General features: G+C 40.8%; 3 protein-coding genes across 3 annotated transcripts; 1 reads left to right on the top strand and 2 right to left on the bottom strand.

The window, feature by feature from the left end:
- Window positions 1-660: 660 nt before the first annotated feature.
- LOC146505813 (carbonyl reductase [NADPH] 1-like) lies at window positions 661-7,970 on the bottom strand. Its single transcript, XM_085182430.1, has 7 exons — window positions 7,836-7,970; window positions 5,950-6,064; window positions 5,471-5,640; window positions 5,270-5,377; window positions 2,811-3,019; window positions 2,611-2,664; window positions 661-1,333 (listed from the first exon to the last, which is right to left on the bottom strand). Exons 2-7 carry the CDS (start codon window positions 6,060-6,062, stop codon window positions 1,160-1,162), a joined length of 828 nt encoding a protein of 275 aa, XP_085038556.1. The 5' UTR covers window positions 6,063-6,064; window positions 7,836-7,970; the 3' UTR covers window positions 661-1,159.
- Window positions 7,971-9,045: 1,075 nt separating this feature from the next.
- On the bottom strand, window positions 9,046-13,359 carry LOC146505814 (carbonyl reductase [NADPH] 1-like). The gene is made up of 7 exons (XM_085182451.1): window positions 13,237-13,359; window positions 11,970-12,084; window positions 11,095-11,264; window positions 10,894-11,001; window positions 10,064-10,272; window positions 9,904-9,957; window positions 9,046-9,781 (listed from the first exon to the last, which is right to left on the bottom strand). Exons 2-7 carry the CDS (start codon window positions 12,080-12,082, stop codon window positions 9,608-9,610), a joined length of 828 nt encoding a protein of 275 aa, XP_085038577.1. The 5' UTR covers window positions 12,083-12,084; window positions 13,237-13,359; the 3' UTR covers window positions 9,046-9,607.
- Window positions 13,360-13,370: 11 nt separating this feature from the next.
- Window positions 13,371-19,711, top strand: setd4 (SET domain containing 4). Its single transcript, XM_085182420.1, has 13 exons — window positions 13,371-13,488; window positions 13,721-13,841; window positions 13,969-14,064; window positions 14,739-14,776; window positions 15,479-15,567; window positions 16,789-17,025; window positions 17,196-17,255; window positions 17,352-17,481; window positions 17,570-17,744; window positions 18,863-18,941; window positions 19,055-19,135; window positions 19,266-19,389; window positions 19,486-19,711. Exons 2-13 carry the CDS (start codon window positions 13,766-13,768, stop codon window positions 19,642-19,644), a joined length of 1,344 nt encoding a protein of 447 aa, XP_085038546.1. The 5' UTR covers window positions 13,371-13,488; window positions 13,721-13,765; the 3' UTR covers window positions 19,645-19,711.
- Window positions 19,712-19,994: the final 283 nt, after the last annotated feature.

The following is a 19,994-nucleotide window of genomic DNA, read 5'->3' on the forward strand; positions in this document are numbered from 1 at the left end:
AATTATGAGAAGATTTTAAGAAACAGTCAGATACCAAATGTGGAACAAAAGATAAAAAAAAAGGTTTCTTACTTACTTTTGCTGCTGTTGTGATTCTGAAGCTGTAGCAGCACTGAGAGGGATGCAGAGGACGATGAATTATATGCTGCAAATAGTGGGAGGGAAGCTGGGTGGAGTTTTGAACATTATCAGCGCGTAAAGCAACGATAAACTAACAGGTAGTTGAATATTAAAAGTACACATAAAACAATAACATTCAATACTGAACCAAAATGAACAAAATTATTCTGTTAATACAGCTGAAAACTGCTGCTGTCCTGATTAAACAGACAATAGTTTATACGCTGGTTAAGTGCAGAGCATCAGCTTTTACAGGTTTGCTTATTCTCAAGATGGCCAAAAATGTTTTAAAGAATCTTATTATAGAGAAAATAATCCCAGAAAATGGGATAACCCAAACAAACAAACAAAAAAAACAGCTGGCTGCTCTCACAAGGTTTTAACTGGTCCAGGGAAGAAGAGCTCCGAGATGCTGGAGACAGATTTCCTTACAGAAACGTGAAGAGGAAACTGGACAAACCAAAGAAAAGGTGAAGATGGTGGAGGAGTGGTGATGCACTCTGTGTAATACAGGGACACTAACATTCAGACCACTCACCCTTATGTTTTGAAGTCACTTTATTTGGTATTTTGACTCGAGATCCACATGTTTTATTTAAAAGAACACAAAAAAAAATCATTTTGTATTAAACAAACACATTTTCTAGTAATTCTGAACAATTAGCTTCATCCAGTTAAGGCAAGTATATGAAGTCAAAGATATGAAAATGTTATGTACTGAAGGCTTTGCCGACAATTCAACATTTCACAGATTCACTTTCATTTTGATTCGTTCCGGCTAGCAGACACACACACACACAGTACTGTACTGTTACCGAGAATAAAATGAATGATTTGGGTTCTATTACCAAACTATTTGGATAAGAGTTAAACTCTGTCCTAAAAAAAAAAAACATCCCCAAGCTTTAGCAATGTCAGTTTATGTTACTGGTTGTTTGTTATGTTGGGTGACTTTCATTCTTTAAATGATTCACAGTTTTGCAATTTCACCAAATTATGTTATCGTTCATGTGGACACGCTTTGACTTTCACACGCTCATCACCACTTCTGAACAGTCTTTTCAGAGACAAACTGTCCATGAGGCTCTTTGGCTCCTGGTGGCAGCAAAGCCAGGTAGACCGGTGTGACAGCGCCCTCGTCTGGTGACTTGGGAGCTTTTGGTCCAGCCATGTCAGTGCGCACCCATCCTGGGCAGCAGGCGTTCAACAGGATCTTTTAAAAGAATCAAATTAAAACAAAATCTGTTAGCAATGACGATTTAATGTAGGGCTGGGTGATATGGCCTAAAATTCATATCGCGATATAATTTGAAGCACGTGCGGTAACGATACATATCACGATATATTATTTTCTTCTGTATAACGTATTTTCCACACTATAAGGCACACTTAAAATCCTTTAATTTTCTCAAAAATCGAGAGTGTGCCTTATGCATGAATTCTGGTTGTGCTTACTGATCTCGAACTGATTTTGGCTGCAGAAATCTGTTAAAAAATGTTTTAGTACAACTTTGATGGATTGTCAGAGCATTACGGCTGCCGTAGTGAGGAGCTTCACGGAGTAATCTGGGTCCAAAACTCCGTCGGCTTCAGGTCCCAAAGTCAAACGAATACTGAGAGTTAAAAACGGTCTAAATTCTTTCATCTTTAATTAAATCATCAGCGTTGCTGCTTTATTGGGTGTAACAATTAAGTTTTACATCCATGCATCCATGAAAACAGAATTTATTAAATTTAAGGGAGTTAGAAGTTAACAGGAAGTTAGCTCGCTAGCTTCCACCTAAACATGACATACCATGTTCTGACAGAGATTTTTGAAACTAATTCAAACGTACAGCTCTGCTACCACTTACAACATAAATGAAGACAGAAAACTAAACAGCAGTGACGTTTGCAGGGTTACTGAAGTTGGACTACCTGGTATATAATGTTGTGCTACGTGATTGCTAGCGACACAGCTATGTTAGCATAACATTAGCACAGTGAAGCTGGAGGATGAATGCCAACTTTTTTCCACTCGATAAAAGTTAACGTGAGGGATTCTGGTGGTCAGGGACAAATGCAGTCGCATAGAAGGATGCTATACACGGGCCAAACTTCAGTCAGTTTAGTTATTAATATACTGCAACAACGTGGGAATAGAGCAGCTGCGAGAGAATTCAACATTAATGAATCAATGTTACGGAAGTGGAGGAAGCGCAGTTTTTGGCTTTCCCCATATTTCAAAAGTGCTTCATCTCTTTGCTATGACTGTCGCCCGCCATAATTTGCAGATGATAATGGTTTTAGCCGCTGCGATGCTTTCGACCAAAACAGGCACAGCTTCATGACATCATCAACATGCGCTATCGCAATATAGTCAAAATCTCTATCGTTGGCCAAATTTATATCGTTTCTATCGCCCACCCCTAATTTAATGGACCCAAAACCATGAAAAAAAATCCCAATGAATATATAATTTCTATATTGTTAGTTATATATTTCAGTTACCCCGTCATTTGGTTTCTCCTTGGTCAGACGACGAGCATGAATCATGGACAGCACCTTTAAAAACATCCACACACAAATATAATCAGTGTCTCATAATATGGTTTCAGGTCAAATCTTCATAACAGCAAGTTTCCAAATTCATTTTTACACAGTTTACAGTCCCAACACATAAAACGTGGAAACGCATTAATCAAACGTACCGTCACTCCAATTTTAGACACTCCATAGGCCGTGTCAGGCCAGCCGCGCTCTTTATGTTCGCCTTTCTTGGCCTCATCGACAAATCGCTGCATCAGTTCCACCAGCTCCTCCTCTGTGATGTTCTCGTCGCGGAAACGCTGCTGGAGGTCCGGGCTGCACTTGCTCAAAGCGCTGACGCTAACCATGCTGGAGACGTTCACCACACGACCTAAAACACACAGACGTACACACACAAGAATCTGAAGATGGAAAACAAACAGGACGTTTGTCTCCTTCGTGCTCTTAGAGTCCTTTAAACTTTAAACTCCAAACAGCTTCCATCTGAGGTTTGGTTCAGAGACTGATGCTTTGAGCAGGTTCTCCAGGAGGACTTCTGATGTTCAGTTAAATGTGTGTTCTTGTTTTTTAGACACGTGTTTATGTAGCTATGATGTATCAGAATGGCTGCTGTGAAAAAGCTTTCCTGCTTTCTTTAACCAATGCCTATTCTTCTCATCTGTCCTCTGCTCTGCTGCCTGTCAGGCAGAAATAAATCTCAGTAAGTCATGCTGAAGGAGGTCTTAACATTAATTTGGAGGACAAATAGCAAGGAGGCTGCATAATCGAAGGTGCATAGTTTTATCATCTGAAGAAGCGAACTCACCTTGAAGTCCTGGCATACAGCTAGGATACAGACATCATGGCAAGAAGAAGACTCCAAACAACTCTTCCTGATTGATGTCTAATTTATTTAACCCTTTAAAACCGGTCAGAGCAGCACGCTCCGTTTTGCGCAACTACTTTTAAATTCTGGTAGCTCTGCAACCACGTGAGCTGGCGCAATAGTTTTTTTTGCATATGAAACCGGAGGAGTTGTACTTACATCTTAAGCCATCAGCTTGTCCTCGGTCACAGTTTCCTTCCACATATAGCTTTGCAAAGACTGCATAAAAAGCACTTGCAGCAACAAAAACATAATATTCCAGAAACACGCTTTGCCGATCCGATCAGCTGTTTGTAACACTTCCTAGTCCATCAGCGCGAACGATCACATGTCCGCCATGACCTGTCCAAAACCGGAAGTGATGTCATTTTCGCGGAAATGTAGTTTTTTACCATCAGGGCCTCATGAGCCTATACTGGTGTTTTTAAAAGTTATGTTTGACTTTATGACTTTCTGTGTCGTTTCTGGGATGCTTAGGACTCATATTGCACTGCTGGAAATAGTTTATTTTGATGCATATGCTGCTTTTTTGCAAATTTGCACTATAATATTTATTTTTGTTTTTCCTGCAGTGTATAAAAATTGGTGTATTTCAAAAATAAAACTATGAAGACACTCAAAATAAATTTCCTGTGGTGGGAAACTATTTTGTGCAACTTTTTTGTATTTACAGTTTTGAGGGATAAGCCTCTTAAATTTCTCTAACTAGAAATATATGTTAAAAAAACAAAAACGATTTTCAGTTTTTTTGTAGTTTATTGCACTTTTTTGCAATTTATGTAATTATTATGCACTTAATGCAGACATATTATTAAAATTTAGGCTGTAATGGTTGTATTGATGTATAGCACCTTGAAATGCTCCCAAAAATGGCTCCACAGCATGTAAAAATATAATATAAGCTCTGGCGGACTTGGTTCTATGGTAGGTCTTAAAGGGTTAAAAACTAAAAGTTTCTCATTATCAGTTACTGACATGTACGCTCACTCAATTAAAAATGCAAACTTTCAAGTAAAATATGATGCAGACTGGGTCCAGCTAGGGCTGTTCGATATAACGATATATATCGGATGACGATATAAAAACATCTATCGTTTCATTTTACGCTATCGTTTGTTTCGTGGTGTCGCAAAATAAACTGTTTACGGCAATATTTTTTCATGGTTTTGATGGTCACTGTAGTGGCTATATTAATTTCTTAAAGTTCTCTCTTTCTCTTATATGTAATATAACCACACTACAGACGGACAAGCGTTGTATGCGTTGTCGTTAGCAACAATGACGGTAAAACAATCACATGTCCGCTTGTTTATTTTCCACATAAACCTTTCAGAATAAAGCTCAAGATCCTGTTGAAACTTTTCAAAATAAACTGAATTACGTGAAAGAGGATGCAGAGTGTTTACATATGAGGAACAAAAAAGAGCCGCCAGGTGCTAAAAAGTAAAGTTTAGACTCAAACGTTAGAACAGGCTTTTCCCCGCAGCACGCCGTGTAATAAATACTCACAAAGAAAACGGCGGCTGTTACAACTTATGTCTAACAATATATAGTTTCATGCATCAGTTAAAACACTCGACTCCAGCTACACGACGCCCAGCTGGAAACACTTCACACAAGTCGAGCTGTTCGAGATTCACAGAATTTACAAAAAATTTAACATTTTTATGATTTATATCGTTATCGGGACGGTCGAGGTCTTTTAGCGGGATATGAGATTTTGGTCATATCGCACCGCCCTAGGTCCAGCTGTACCTCCAGACTTGATGATCTCATTGAAGACAGTCCCCATGTTTCTGGTGGAGAGGAAGTTTGTCTTGAGGGTCACCTCCGCCTGGGTGGCAAACGGAGTCGTGTCTGCCACTGAGGAGACAGCGTGATCTCCGTCAACATTACAACATCAGTGTGTGCAGCTCCACAGCACTATGATATACATCAGCACAACAAGTTAACTACCTTTGAATGCTATCGCAGCGTTATTGATGAGGACGTCCACTCCTCCGTATTTCTGTTTGAAGAACTCAGCGGCGGTTTTGATGCTGTTCAGATCGTCGATGTCCAGCTGGTGAAACAGGGGCTTCAGTCCCTCTGAGTTCAGAGCCTTCACCGCTGCCTCACCACGGCCTCTGCAAGAGGAGCAAAACATCCTCATTTATATTCACTTTGTCTTCGATCTCATCGTTTACACCTTATACCAGCTGAGATTCTCAGTCTTTCTCTCTTCGTTTTGTCCCTAAAGGCCCTGAAACATGATGAAGTTCCATCACTGGCCTGGCCACATCACCACGGTCATTTGCTGTACACATGATGGAACAAATGTGCAGCAAGACGTGTTCACAATTTCAGGTTGAAATAATCAAAGATCAAGATGATTAAACTCCAGATACGTGAACATTTATCAACTTGGTCCAGGTGTCACCAGGTGAGTCACTTACACATTTCTGGCAGTGAGGTAAACGTCTCCTTCAAACTGCTTGCAGAGCGCTCGGACTATGGCCAGACCGATGCCCTTGTTACTTCCAGTTACCACGACGACTCGGGTTGACATGTCTGTACATAGAGAGAGAGGCATCAGTGTCTGAAGTCATGAGTTCACACAAGTGTTGGTTAAACTTGGAGGTGGGCCCTGCTCTGGGAGCAATGGCTATCTAAGACAATAAAGTTTTAGCGACATTATCAGGCTGAATTTGATTTTTTTATTATATTAAAAAAAATTGTATAAACAGATAAAATTAAAGAATTCTCTAAAATATTCATTTAATTGCAGCCTGACATGAATGTACTGAGATGTCGGCATCACGACCCAGTGCTACACAACTAAGCACAATAATCTGTGTTGTTTTGTTTTTAATTTGTGTGGGAAACGTTTTAAAAAAAAAAGAAAAGGGGGGGTTCTTGCATGAAAATTTTCTGGCAGCTGTTTTTGACTGTTTCTCCACTCTATGCTACACACTGCTGTCACTTTTTCCTGTGTCCCTGTGCAGGCATACAGTTTAGTCCCAATGTAGACTTGAGCTTCTCTGGGCTGTGCAGTTTTCCTAGTTGCTGCAGCCTGAAGGCACAGTTAGCTCACTGAGGCTGGGGTGCCTGCCCTGACACGGTGGTTGGTTGGGAGGGCAGCCACCTTACAGCTGGCCTTGGCCTGAGTTTTCTGTCCCTTTGTTCCAAGTGTGTCCTTTATGTGTCAGATACTATAGACGGCCTATTTCCTTCTCAATTTATTGTTTGTCTGCTATAGTTTTTAAATTCTCTCCCCAGTTGTTCGTCTGTAGCTGTTGGATAACTGGCCCGACCGTGAATATGTGTGTTACATCTAAGTGCAGCTTCAGACCTGGTGGAAGTCTAAGGGGAAAAATCAGTGAAGGAAAAAAGTGCACTGTCAGTTTAAGGAAGTAAATACTGGAATAGCTTATTATCAATCAATCAATCTTTATTTATAAAGCACTTTTCATACAAAAAATGTAGCACAAAGTGCTTTACATGGTTAAAAGCAGCCCACCCCGCCCTCCAACTCACTCCCCACACTCTCATTAACATAAACGATCATGAATACACACATCCCCCCCCCCCTTTAATTAGAATAAATTAATGTTCTTCATATTTTTAAAGCAGAATTGAAACAGTGTCCTATTGTAAACCAGATCACTCATCTCCTGTATTTCTTACTTGGATATTGCACATGTAGGGCGCTGCACGGGTAAACGAGCAGTTTCGCGGATGTCAAACAAAAGTTTTTCATGGCTGTTTTTCTCTGTTTGTGAAAGAGGGTTTGACAACCGCTGCGTTAAACACACCAACAGGAGACAAACAGACTTACGTTGAGATAAAGTGAGTCCGCTCTGTAAGTGCGTAGAGGTCAAAGTGAAAAACGGAAGCCTGCTGAGTCACGATGACAGTTCCAGAGAGGAAAAAAGTGGGAAAACAAATCCACATATATTGCTCCAATAATTTCAGGGGGGGAATTAATTAAATGCACATACTGCAGCTCTGAAATGCACTGCAGAATGTGGATTAAATAAGTTTAGTTTTAGTTTAATCAGTCAGTCCAGATACAAACGATACAAACACGCTGGTTTTACGGGGCATGTGCAAACAGCACGTGACTGTAAATTACAGCATGGAATTAATAATTTGTCCAAACTTCCCGTTTAAAAGCCTTTGATCGAAGAGAATCAGAAGACCTTTCACCAGCGTCTCTCTCTGTTACATAACGCTGACTTTCAGTTTGCAGGTCGGCCCGACGCCTCCTTAAATCCTCTAAAATTCAAACAAGCTGCTGACAAACGAAAAGTGTAAGATGTAGCGGAGGCCTCACACTTACTGAAGCTGGGGTTTGGTCCCGAATGAGGCTGCAGAGAGGACAAAAAGCGCTGCAGATGAAAATGTACGACTGTAAAAAAAAACAGAAAAAGAAGAAAAGCAGGGCGGCGTTCTGCGCAGGATCGGTGCGCATCCCCGGAAAAACAACTGGAACACGTGGGTTGGGGTTATGGATGAGCTGTACTGCCAGGAGTTTAACTTTAATGTGGACAATATTTCGGCATTTCGCTCTATATATTTAGGCATTTCTCAACTTTTAGGAAGGTTTGTAGGATCATGACATCTTCTCCACGATATCCTTCAGAATATCTGCAAAAGTCAGTTAAGGCTTCAGAAATGCACATTACAGGGTTAAGGTTTTAGATTATATGCTGCAATAACAGGATACGGAGGTATCTTCCTTGCTGCGATGATGATGCTGTCCAGACTTCAGGGTTGAGGAAGAACACAGAGGCTGATTTTAAAATGTACTCTCTGTTTTCAGTCCATGTTTATTTTAAAAGAGGATATTTGGATATAACCATTTCCTCAGAATTATGAAAAGATTTTAAGAAACAGTCAGCTACCAAATGTGGAACAAAAGATAAAAAAGGTTTCTTACTTACTTATGCTGCTGTTGTGATTCTGAAGCTGTAGCAGCACTGAGAGGGATGCAGAGGACAATGAATTATATGCTGCAAATAGTGGGAGGGAAGCTGAGTGGAGTTTTGAACATTATCAGCGCGTAAAGCAATGATAAACTAACAGGTAGTTGAATATTAAAAGTACACATAAAACAATAATATTCAATACTGAACCAAAATGAAAAAAAAAAAAATTCTGTTAATACAGCTAAAAACTGCTGCTGTCCTGATTAAACAGACAATAGTTTATATGCTGGTTAAGTGCAGAGCATCAGCGTTTAAAGGTTTGCTTATTCTCAAGATGGCCAAAAATGTTCTAAAGAATCTTATTATAGAGAAAATATCCCAGAAAATGGGATAACACAAACAAACAAACAAAAAAAACAGCTGGCTGCTCTCACAAGGTTTTAACTGGTCCAGGGAAGAAGAGCTCCGAGATGCTGGAGACAGATTTCCTTACAGAAACGTGAAGACGAAACTGGACAAACCAATACGTTTGAGGCGTTTGGCTTGGCAAAGAAAAAGTGGAGGAGTGGTGATGCACTCTGTGTAATACGGGGACACTGTAACATTCAGACCACTCACCCATATGTTTTGAAGTCACTTTATTTGGTATTTTGACTCGAGATCCACATGTTTTATTTAAAAGAAACACAAAAAAAACAGCATTTTGTATAAAACAAACACATTTTCTAGTAATTCTGAACAATTAGCTTCATCCAGTTAAGGCAAGTTTATGACGTCAAAGATATGAAAATGTTATGTACTGAAGGCTTTGTTAACAATCAAACATTTCACGGATTCACTTTCATTTTGATTCGTTCCAGCTAGCAGACACACACACACAGTACTGTACTGTTAACGAGAAGAAAACGAACGATTTTGGTTTTATTATCAAAATATTTGGATAAGAGTTAAACTCTGTCCTAAAAAAAACATCCCTGAGCTTTAGCAATGTGAGTTTATGTTACTGGTTGTTTGTTATGTTGGGTGACTTTCATTCGTTAAATGTTTCACAGTTTCGATTTCACCCCATTTTGTTATCGCTGATGTGGAAACGCTGCGAGTCTCACACGCTCATCACCACTTCTGAACAGTCTTTTCAGAGACAAACTTTCTTTGCAAATTATTTTTCATCTTAAACTCTCTTTCACCACTGCTGAACTTCCTTGTCCGAGAGATACTTTCCATGAGGCTCTTTGGCTCCAGATGGCAGCAAAGCCAGGTAGACCGGTGTGACAGCGCCCTCGTCTGGTGACTTGGGAGCAGTTGGTCCAGCCATGTCAGTGCGCACCCATCCTGGGCAGCAGGCGTTCAACAGGATCTTTTAAAAGAATCAAATTTAAAAACAAAATGTTAGCAACAACAATTTAATGGACATAAAACCATGACAAAAACCCCACTGAATATAGAAGTTCTGCATTGTTAGTTATATATTTCAGTTACCCCGTCGTTCGGTCTCTCCTTGGTCAGACGACGAGCATGAATCACTGACAGCACCTTTAAAAACATCAACACACAAATATAATCAGTGTCTCATAATATGGTTTCAGGTCAAATCTTCATGGCTCTGGTTAATAACAGCGAACGCATTAATCAAACGTACCGTCAATCCAATTTTAGACACTGTATAGGCCCCGTCGGGCCAGCCGCGCTCTTTATGTTCGCCTTTCTTGGCCTCATCGACAAATCGTTGCATCAGTTCCACCAGCTCCTCCTCTGTGATGTTCTCGTTGCGGAAACGCTGCTGGAGGTCCGGGCTGCACTTCTTCAAACCACTGACGCAGTTCATGCTGGAGACGTTCACCACACGACCTTAAACACACAGACGTACACACACAAGAATCTGAGGATGGAAAACAAACAGGACGTTTGTCTCCTTCGTGCTCTTAGAGTCCTTTAAACTCCAAACAGCTTCCATCTGAGGTTTGTTTCAGAGACTGATGCTTTGAGCAGGTTCTCCAGGAGGACTTCTGATGTTCAGATAAATGTGTGTTCTTGTTTTTTAGACCCGTGTTTATGTAGCTATGATGTATCAGAATGGCTGCTGTGAAAAAGCTTTCCTGCTTTCTTTAACCAATGCCTATTCTTCTCATCTGTCCTCTGCTCTGCTGCCTGTCAGGCAGAAATAAATCTCAGTAAGTCATGCTGAAGGAGGTCTTAACATTAATTTGGAGGACAAATAGCAAGGGAGGCTGCATAATCGAAGATGCATAGTTTTATCATCTGAAGAAGCAAACTCACCTTGAAGTCCTGGCATACAGCTAGGATACAGACATCATGGCAAGAAGAAGACTCCAAACAACTCTTCCTGATTGATGTCTAATTTATTTAAAAACTAAAAGTTTCTCATTATCAGTTACTGACATGTACGCTCACTCAATTAAAAATGCAAACTTTCAAGTAAAATATGATGCAGACTGGGTCCAGCTGTACCTCCAGGTTTGATGATCTCATTGAAGACAGTCCCCATGTTTCTGGTGGAGAAGAAGTTTGTCTTGAGGGTCACCTCCGCCTGGATGCCAAACGGAGTCGTGTCTGCCACTGAGGAGACAGCGTGATCTCCGTCAACATTACAACATCAGTGTGTGCAGCTCCACAGCACTATGATATACATCAGCACAACAAGTTAACTACCTTTGAATGCTATCGCAGCGTTATTGATGAGGACGTCCACTCCTCCGTATTTCTGTTTGAAGAACTCAGCGGCGGTTTTGATGCTGTTCAGATCGTCGATGTCCAGCTGGTGAAACAGGGGCTTCAGTCCCTCTGAGTTCAGAGCCTTCACCGCTGCCTCACCACGGCCTCTGCAAGAGGAGCAAAACATCCTCATTTATATTCACTTTGTCTTCGATCTCATCGTTTACACCTTATACCAGCTGAGATTCTCAGTCTTTCTCTCTTCATTTTGTCCCACAGGAATGCAGTGAAGAGCCCATTACTCTAATGTGCATCCCATCACGTTGGAGATAAATAGCAGCGTGAGCATACCAAGTACCAACATGAAAATATTCACTTGACTCTTCAGCAGCACCTGTGTCACCTTCTCCAGGTTTTTCTAAATAAAAAACAAAACAAATTCCCCCTCTCCTGCGGGTGGTCTATCCTTCAAGCTCGGGTCCTCTACCAGAGGCCTGGGAGCTTGAGGGTCCTGCAGTATCTTAGCTGTTCCTAGGACTGCGCTCTTCTGGACAGAGGTCTCCGTTGTTGTTCCTGGGATCTGCTGGAGACACTTCAGATGCCATTGCTGTATATCCTGGTGGTGTGGATCAGTGAATCAATGTCTCGTTCACTCTTGGCATACAGCTTGATGTCATTAATGTACAGAAGGTGGCTGACAACTGCTCCATTCCGTAGTTGGTATCCATAGCCAGTCTTGTCCTGTAACAGTTCCTGTTAGCTCTGACCGAGCTTTAGTTTTGTTTAAGCTCCTGGTATGCAAAAGTGTTGAGATGATTAAACTGCAGATACGTCATCAACTTGGTCCAGGTGTCACCAGGTGAGTCACTTACACATTTCTGGCAGTGAGGTAAACGTCTCCTTCAAACTGCTTGCAGAGCGCTCGGACAGTGGCCAGACCGATGCCCTTGTTACTTCCAGTTACCACGGCAACTCGGGTTGACATCTCTGTACAAAAAGAGAGAGAGGCATCTGTGTCTGAACTCCACACAAGTGGTGGTTAAACTCATAGGTGGGCCCTGCTCTGGACTGGGACCATGAGTTATCTAAGAAAAATAAAACTTTAGATCATGGTAAAATTTATTTTTTTATTATATAAAAAAAAGAACAATGAGATAAAATTAAAGAATTCTCTAAAATATTCATTTAATTGCACCCTGACATCAACATACTGAGATGTCGGCATTACACAACTAAGCACACTCAGCTGTTTTTTTGTTTTTAATTTGTGTGGGAAATGTTAAAAAAAAAAGTTTGGGTTTTTTTCCTGCACAAAAATGATTTTCTGGCAGGTGTTTTTGACTGTTTCTCCACTCTATGCTACACACTGCTGTCACTTGTGCCGGCATACAGTTTAGTCCCAATGTAGACTTTTATTTGGTTCTCTGGGCTGTGCAGTAATTTCCTGTTTTCCTAGTTGCTGCAGCCTGAAGGCACAGTTAGCTCACTGAGGCTGGGGTGCCTGCCCTGACACGGTGGTTGGTTGGGAGGGCAGCCACCTTACAGCTGGCCTTGGCCTGAGTTTTCTGTCCCTTTATTCCAAGTGTGTCCTTTATGTGTCAGATACTATAGACGGCCTATTTCCTTCTCAATTTACTGTTTGTCTGCTATAGTTTTTAAATTCTCTCCCCAGTTTTTTGTCTGTAGCTGTTGGATAACTGGCCCGACCGTGAATATGTGTGTTACATCTAAGTGCAGCTTCAGACCTGGTGGAAGTCTAAGGGGAAAAATCCGGGAGGGAAAAAAGTGCACTGTCAGTTTAAGGAAGTAAATACTGGAATAGCTTATTAATTAGAATAAAGGGATGTTCTGCATACTTTTAAAGCAGAATTTAAACAGTGCCTTATTGTGGTTTTACGAGGCATGTGCAAACAGCACGTGACTGTAAATTATAGCATGGAATTAATAATTTGTCCAAACTTCCCGTTTAAAAGGCTTTGATCGAAGAGAATCAGAAGACCTTTCACCAGCGTCTCTCTCTGTTACATAACGCTGACTTTCAGTTTGCAGGTCGGCCCGACGCCTCCTTAAATCCTCTAAAATTCAAACAAGCTGCTGACAAACGAAAAGTGTAAGATGTAGCGGAGGCCTCACACTTACTGAAGCTGGGGTTTGGTCCCGAATGAGGCTGCAGAGAGAACAAAAAGCGCTGCACATGAAAATGTACGACCGTAAAAAAAACAGAAAAAGAAGAAAAGCAGGGCGGCGTTCTGCGCAGGATCGGTGCGCATCCCCGGAAAAACAAGTGAAACACGTGGGTTGGGTTATGGATGAGCTGTACTGCGAAGAGTTTCACGTTAATATGGACAATATTTCGGCATTTCTCTGTATTTTGGATCAACTTTTAGGAAGGTTTGTAGGATCATCTGATAAAAATAAACGACAGCAGAACAGATTAGAGATCAGTGCTGATGCTCACCGAAGGGTTTTTATGTGGCATGTAGTCCTCCAGCACCCTACAAAAAACCTCTTAATTGATCGTCCATTTGTAGTTCTTTGTGATTGTTAAAACTGTTACAGTGATTACAGTTTATTTGTGCTCTTCAGACTCACAAAGTCTTACGTATGTTGTGTGTTTCGATAGAGAGAGCTGTCCAGATGAGCGTGTGTTTACCTACAAAAAGACACCATGAGAGGTCACAGTCACAGAGCTGGACGAACTGCCCGGAAGAGGAGGCAGAAACACGAAAGCAGCGCCCGGTCAGGTAGAAACACGCTGACTGCTTGAATTTAAAGTGTTTCCGTGCTGCATGCTGGCTCAGCTCAGACTCTCTGCCCCCCTCTCTCTCTCTCTCTCTCTCTCTCTCTCTCTCTCTCTCTCTCTCTCTCCAGTGTCTCTGTGTCACCAGCCGCAGCACGTGAAGCTCAGGAAGTTTCTTCACCACAGAGGATTTTGCTCCACACTGCTTCAGCCAGCTCTCTTCACTGGTACCACATCCTATATTGTTTTCCACATCCTCAGGAGTATCATATAACCCGAAAAGGAAAGCTGCCCATTGTTCGTTGGGTGATTTTAGGTTCATTCAGAACTTCCCACCTGACTTCATCAGGATTTTCTGTACACTAAATATATTTACTGAAGCCATGCCAGATTTTACCATCATGCTATGAATGTCTTCTGAGTTACAGCCTCTCACCATACATAGACATGAAGTACACACTCTGTATGAACTGACCTCAGCATGGTTGTCATGAGTGTGAGACCCCCCCTGGGCCAGGCCTGAGCCTTTTGAGTTTTGAAACATTTCTTTAAAACCATTTGATCAGTGGGATATTTCCAAACTACTATACAGTGTTGTCTCTGCATTTCACAGCCCTGAGCTACTGAGTATTTAAATATTACTATATTAGATCATTGTTTTGACATAGAAGACATCTGGGCTGAGCCTGGTTCAAACAAACAGACCCTAGACACCTGTCCCACATGCTGATGTGACCTCTTGACCCTCAGCTGATTCTGAAGGATTGAGTTGGGAACCTTTTTCAGACCTAGAGCATGACTGTTTTCTGTTGGTATCTTCTTGGGCCAATCAGAGACATTACCTACACTGACAGTTTGTGTGTTAAATCATGATATTCACATGTACATTTGGTTCATACAGACACAGGCAGAGGACTGCAGACTCTCAGAACCATTAAGGTAATCCAGATTCCCTAAATGCCACATTTTTATCAACATATATTATGAACTTTTTGCATCTTCAGGAAAAAAAAAATAATCAAAAATGTTATTTTATTTTGAAAATCACAATGTGGAAACTTCAGGGAATAAACATAGCAAGTCGCTGACAGGCTGAAGTTGTTATGAAAGTGTTATAATGTTAGAAATAAATGATTTAATGGTTTATTAAAATTACTTTTTTTAACTTTGATCATATTTTGTTAAACTCAACGTCCACTTGTTCACCTTCTTTGTGACCACGTGCCTGATATTAGCAGTAATTCTGAATTCTAACTGAAACACGAGCATACATTTAAAACCATCACAAAGCACACGCTGACATATGCACAACATGTTATTTTAATATTAAGCTTTATATTATTCATAAAGAAATAACTGTATATTGTTTATATAGCTTTCTTATAGGTTTTTTGCTCGATCTGTTTGGCAGTTAATGATTTATTTATGTGTGTTTTGCCTTTTTATTTATAAGAAAGAATTAAGTTAAACTGCTGCTTCATTAAAAAATACAAATATGATTAGTGAGGTAATTTGTATAGTCACCATTTTTTTAAACATTTGAATTGGTTACTGTTTGGTTACAGTAGTTACAGGATCGAGTGTAGATCCTGTAGTGACGTTTGAATGTTAAAGCTTTATCTGTTGGTGTTTGTGTGGCAGCCCGGTCAGCTGATTATTTCTCTGCCGGAGTCGTGCCTCCTCACAACCTCCACCGTTCTGCACAGCTACCTGGGACGGTACATCAAGAGGTAAACACACAATGGAAACATATTCCAATATTTCCATCTTCTATACGGCATTCAGGATTTAATCTATGTATGTGTTAGAGTGTCGTAAGCAGAGATGGGCAGTAACGCGTTACTGTAATCCGATTACTTTTTTCAAGTAACGAGTAAAGTAAGGGATTACTATTGCAAAAACGGTAATTCGATTACCGTTACTTTCCCGTAGGAACGCTGCGTTACTGCGTTACTAAAACCGTGATTTTTTGCGAGAATGTCTCATGACAGTGACGTAAGCGAGTGCGACGTTCGTGACAACAGCTGTGTGCAGATCAACAATGGATCATATATCGAGTGCAGAGAGAGTATGAGCGTGCAGCGTTTAAAGCGTGGAAGTACTGACCTTACTTTGAGTTTGATTCCATAAAAAGTGACAAAAACATTAGTGTCCGTTGTGCGTGGGAAGAAAACTTCTTTTTACAGCGAAAAAAACCCCTAAACTTCCAAACAAGCACCGAGTAGCTACGACGTAATGGGAAACTCACAGAGAAACTCGCGGATTCTTCCACTGACCGCGGCACACCTGCACCAGGGTAAACCTCCGCCTACCAAAAGGACCGCTAGTCTTTGACTTTATTTATTTTCTGCTGTGTTTTACTTGCATCTATTTGAAAGACTGAGTGTAAACACACAAAAAATTATTTTATTTTATGTGCTAGAATGTGCAGAAAATAAGTTTAAATATTAAACTAATTTTTTCCAGTCAGTGAATGTTGCAGATAATAAAATTTTTGCTTGATGCATAAAGTTAAAAGATTAAAACGAATAAAACAAGTTTTAAAAAGAGACTTTTCCATTTGATTACATTTTGTATGATGATTATGTAGAAAAAGTAGAATTGGGCTGAAAGATCTATCGCTTTATCACCTATTCAGGGTGTAAATCGTGTTCTTAAAAAGTAACTAAGTAATTAAGTAATTAATTACTTTTGAAAATAAGTAATCAGTAAAGTAATGGGATTACTTTTGGGGGGAGTAATCAGTAATTAGTTACTGATTACTTTTTTCTAGTAACTTGACCAAAACTGGTTGTAAGCTTACACAAGCTCAGACTCAGTGCTCAGGTTAACTGTGCGCCTGTACTTCACACTATCTCAGCACACAGAAGGATTCAGCTGATGGACTCTGAGTATTTTAGCCAGAATGAGATGAAACCAAACTGTTGCTGGGTGTGTTTTTTTCACTGCAGCTGGAAACCTCGTCTGTCTCCCCTCCTGGCTCTCTGCATCTTCTTGGTGTGTGAGCGGCACAGAGGAGAGGCCTCTGATTGGTTCCCTTACATCAATGTGCTGCCCACAGTTTACACCTGCCCCGCCTATTTCAGCGATGATGTCATGGCTCTTTTACCTGCCAGTGTGCGGAGGCGGGCCTTGGAGCAGAGGGAGGCAGTGAAGGAAATGCACTCCTCCAATCAGGAGTTTTTCAGGTGAGTGCGGTTAAGGCCAGGATTTGTACTCGCTCGTGGATCAGCTCGTTTTCTAAAAATTGGCTGAATGGGGCTTAAAATGCATCAGAATAAAAGTAATTGTTCAAATGATGTTTAGGCTTCTTGTGTGAAAAGTGAATGATCGCGCTGTGATTGGTTCACTGGTTCAGGTCCCTGCAGCCGGTTCTGAGTCAGCCCACAGCGGATGTTTTGACCTATGAGGCGCTGAGGTACACGTTCCTTATCATCGACCAAATGAACCGTTTACATAGCAGTATTAGTGAATGAGAATACGATCTCAAACTAAGCTCCTCCTCCTTTCCCAGGTGGGCGTGGTGTAGTGTCAACACACGCACCGTCTTCATGAGCCATGCTTCAAGCGGCTTCCTGTCAGGACCTGATAATTACGCTTTAGCTCCCTTCCTGGATCTGCTCAACCATCGCCCTGACGTGCAGGTAAATGTGATGCTGCAAGAATGCTGTAGCTGTTGAGTCGGAGCTGGTTGTACTGATTGAGAGTGTATGACTGCGTTTCTTTTGTCAGGTAAAAGCAGGTTTTAACGATGTGACGAGATGTTATGAAATCAGGAGTGTGTCTGGGACTCTGCGCTACCAGCAGGCCTTCATTAACTACGGTTCCCACGATAACCAGCAGCTGTTGTTGGAGTACGGATTTGTCACCACTGCCAATCCCCACAGTGTGGTCTATGTGGACACAGGTAAACCTCTGCAATAGGTTTTATCAGGGGGAAGTTTTTGCCCTATTGTCGAATCAAATTTATATTTACATATCAGAGGTGGGAATCACCATACATCCCACGATACGATATTATCAGAATACTTAACGCACGATACGATATTATTGCAATTTTTTTAAATATTTTGCGATATTCAGATTGTGTACATAAAGGTAAACTTTATCAATATTCATTTTCTCTAATATCAAAGTCTCACACTCAGTCTTTCTCTCATTTCAGTTTTATTGTTGACAAACTGAACGGTTTGTATTACAGTCTAGTCCAACTTAACTGAACAACCATCTGGTACAATTATAGCTATTCTGAACTATGCAGTTTATGAAAACTATGCAGCCCCTTCAGCAACTGAAGAATTTGAAAGTAAATTAAAACAAAATATAATTTTACATTAAATAAAAAAGTTTTAAACTTAATTAAAATAAAACATGTCTTAAATTAAAATAAGTAAACTGTCATGTTTATTGCTGCCAAAAACAAGTTAAACACATTTGGACAGTGAAGGAATGTCAGGATTCTTGCTCAGAAAAAGGATCAACATGCTCTGAAGTCAGAGCACAAAAACCTTTTTTGTAACAAAATATCGATTTCTGCTGTCCCTGTATCCATACATTATTAGCAAACAAAATATCACCATACTACACAGTATCCATTTTTTCCCCCACCCCTATTACATATATTGATCATGATCTATTTATGACAGTACTAATGAACCTTTATGGACATATGACCCCCAGACTTAAAATAGGTCATTACTTTACATGTTGGTAATCTGAAACAAGCTGTTTCCCTTCCTTCATTCTTCTTTTAAGTTCATTCTGATTGGCTACCTCTCACAAACAGCCATCATCCCTTCTCACTGCTACAAAGCAAACAGGGGAAAACTTAATTTAAAACGAGTGTTTAAAGCAGTATTATGAAGCCTGAGCCTTTGCTTACAGGGATTACTTGCACATACACCGACCTCATTATTTAAAACTTTGGAAACATGTTTATTATTTGCATCTGCCGGTGTAACATTAGATATATAAGAGAAAATATGGAAAACTGTTTGGCTTGTGTGTTTCACTGTGGTCCCTCAGATCTGCTCTGTGATGTTTTAAGAGGCGACAGAAGTTTGACTCAGAAGATCAAGTTTCTCAGAGAGAACAGTTTCCTTCAGTAAGACTCGCTTTACATACTTAATGATTCAGCTGTAAACAGGACTAATACTTAACTTGGATACAACTGCAAAATGGAAAAATGCCTTCATATGTTTCCTGCCTTCCTGCCAGTAATCTCACTGTGTCCAGTGACGGCCCCAGTTGGAGGCTGATGACGGCTCTCAGGCTGTTGTCGTTGCCACAAACACTGTAGTAAGCCTCAACACACATTTATACATGTGCATCGATGTGTTTTGCTCCAAAATCTGGACGTCCAGTCACAATCTGGATCAGTTTCTCTGTCTGGGGAGTGTGCCTGAACATGTGTGTGTGTAATTTACAGCCACCAGTGGAAGGCAGTGTTGCTCGGCCAGCTGGTGTGTGAGGAGAGAGAGCAGTGGAGCGTCCAGATGGCTAAGAGTCTCTGTCAGCGACTACTGCAAGACACATGCAGCGCACTAGATAAGGTGTGTGCACATGTGCATGAATTTAACTCTGCCCCTGTTTTGCAGCACATCACCTGATTCCTTTTTCTCCTGCACTGTGTGTGTGTGTTTGTGTAGGTCTCACACCTCCTCCAACAATGTGAGCAGCCAATTAGGGAGCAGCTAAATGTGGTCAAGTCACTGCGGCAGGAAGAGAGGTGCATCCTGGGAAGCTGCCTCGAGGCACTGGAGGAATCACTCAGACATAATGACAGTCCACTTGGTGCTGTGAGCTGACATCTGATTGGCCCTCTGATCTGACAGCTGCTGCAAGAAGCCAAGTGATTGGCTGAAGCGTTTCCTGTGCTGTGTGTTGACTGAGAAAAGCAATAGGATGCTCTGTTACAGGCTCTCATCACCACCAGCTTAACTGCTTGCATCTCCAGTTTTAAATCTGATATTTTATATATTTATTTTTGCTTTAATTAGTAGTTAGATTTTGTATTACACATTTTATGAAGCCACCAAATATCCCAGCTGCTGTTTATGTTGTAATTTACAGCTCAAAGGGACATGTTTCAATTTTCAACTCCATCTTTTTAGTGTTGGAATCTACTGGAGCAGCTTTGAATGATTCAATATAATCC

This window comes from Neolamprologus multifasciatus, chromosome 13 (genome assembly GCF_963576455.1).
Source record: "Neolamprologus multifasciatus chromosome 13, fNeoMul1.2, whole genome shotgun sequence".
Classification (NCBI taxonomy): domain Eukaryota; kingdom Metazoa; phylum Chordata; class Actinopteri; order Cichliformes; family Cichlidae; genus Neolamprologus; species Neolamprologus multifasciatus.

Coding starts and splice junctions, on each gene's coding strand:
- LOC146505813 (XM_085182430.1), bottom strand. CDS start 6,062: ATGTCAACCCGAGTCGTCGTGGTAACTGGAAGTAACAAGGGCATCGGT. Junction 5,641..5,949: donor TACCTCACTGCCAGAAATGT/GTAAGTGACTCA, acceptor CTCCTCTTGCAG/AGGCCGTGGTGAGGCAGCGG. Junction 2,665..2,810: donor TGTCTAAAATTGGAGTGACG/GTACGTTTGATT, acceptor ATGTTTTTAAAG/GTGCTGTCCATGATTCATGC.
- LOC146505814 (XM_085182451.1), bottom strand. CDS start 12,082: ATGTCAACCCGAGTTGCCGTGGTAACTGGAAGTAACAAGGGCATCGGT. Junction 11,265..11,969: donor TACCTCACTGCCAGAAATGT/GTAAGTGACTCA, acceptor CTCCTCTTGCAG/AGGCCGTGGTGAGGCAGCGG. Junction 11,002..11,094: donor CGCTGCGATAGCATTCAAAG/GTAGTTAACTTG, acceptor CTGTCTCCTCAG/TGGCAGACACGACTCCGTTT.
- setd4 (XM_085182420.1), top strand. CDS start 13,766: ATGAGAGGTCACAGTCACAGAGCTGGACGAACTGCCCGGAAGAGGAGG. Junction 14,777..15,478: donor AGACTCTCAGAACCATTAAG/GTAATCCAGATT, acceptor TTTGTGTGGCAG/CCCGGTCAGCTGATTATTTC. Junction 19,136..19,265: donor TCGTTGCCACAAACACTGTA/GTAAGCCTCAAC, acceptor TGTAATTTACAG/CCACCAGTGGAAGGCAGTGT.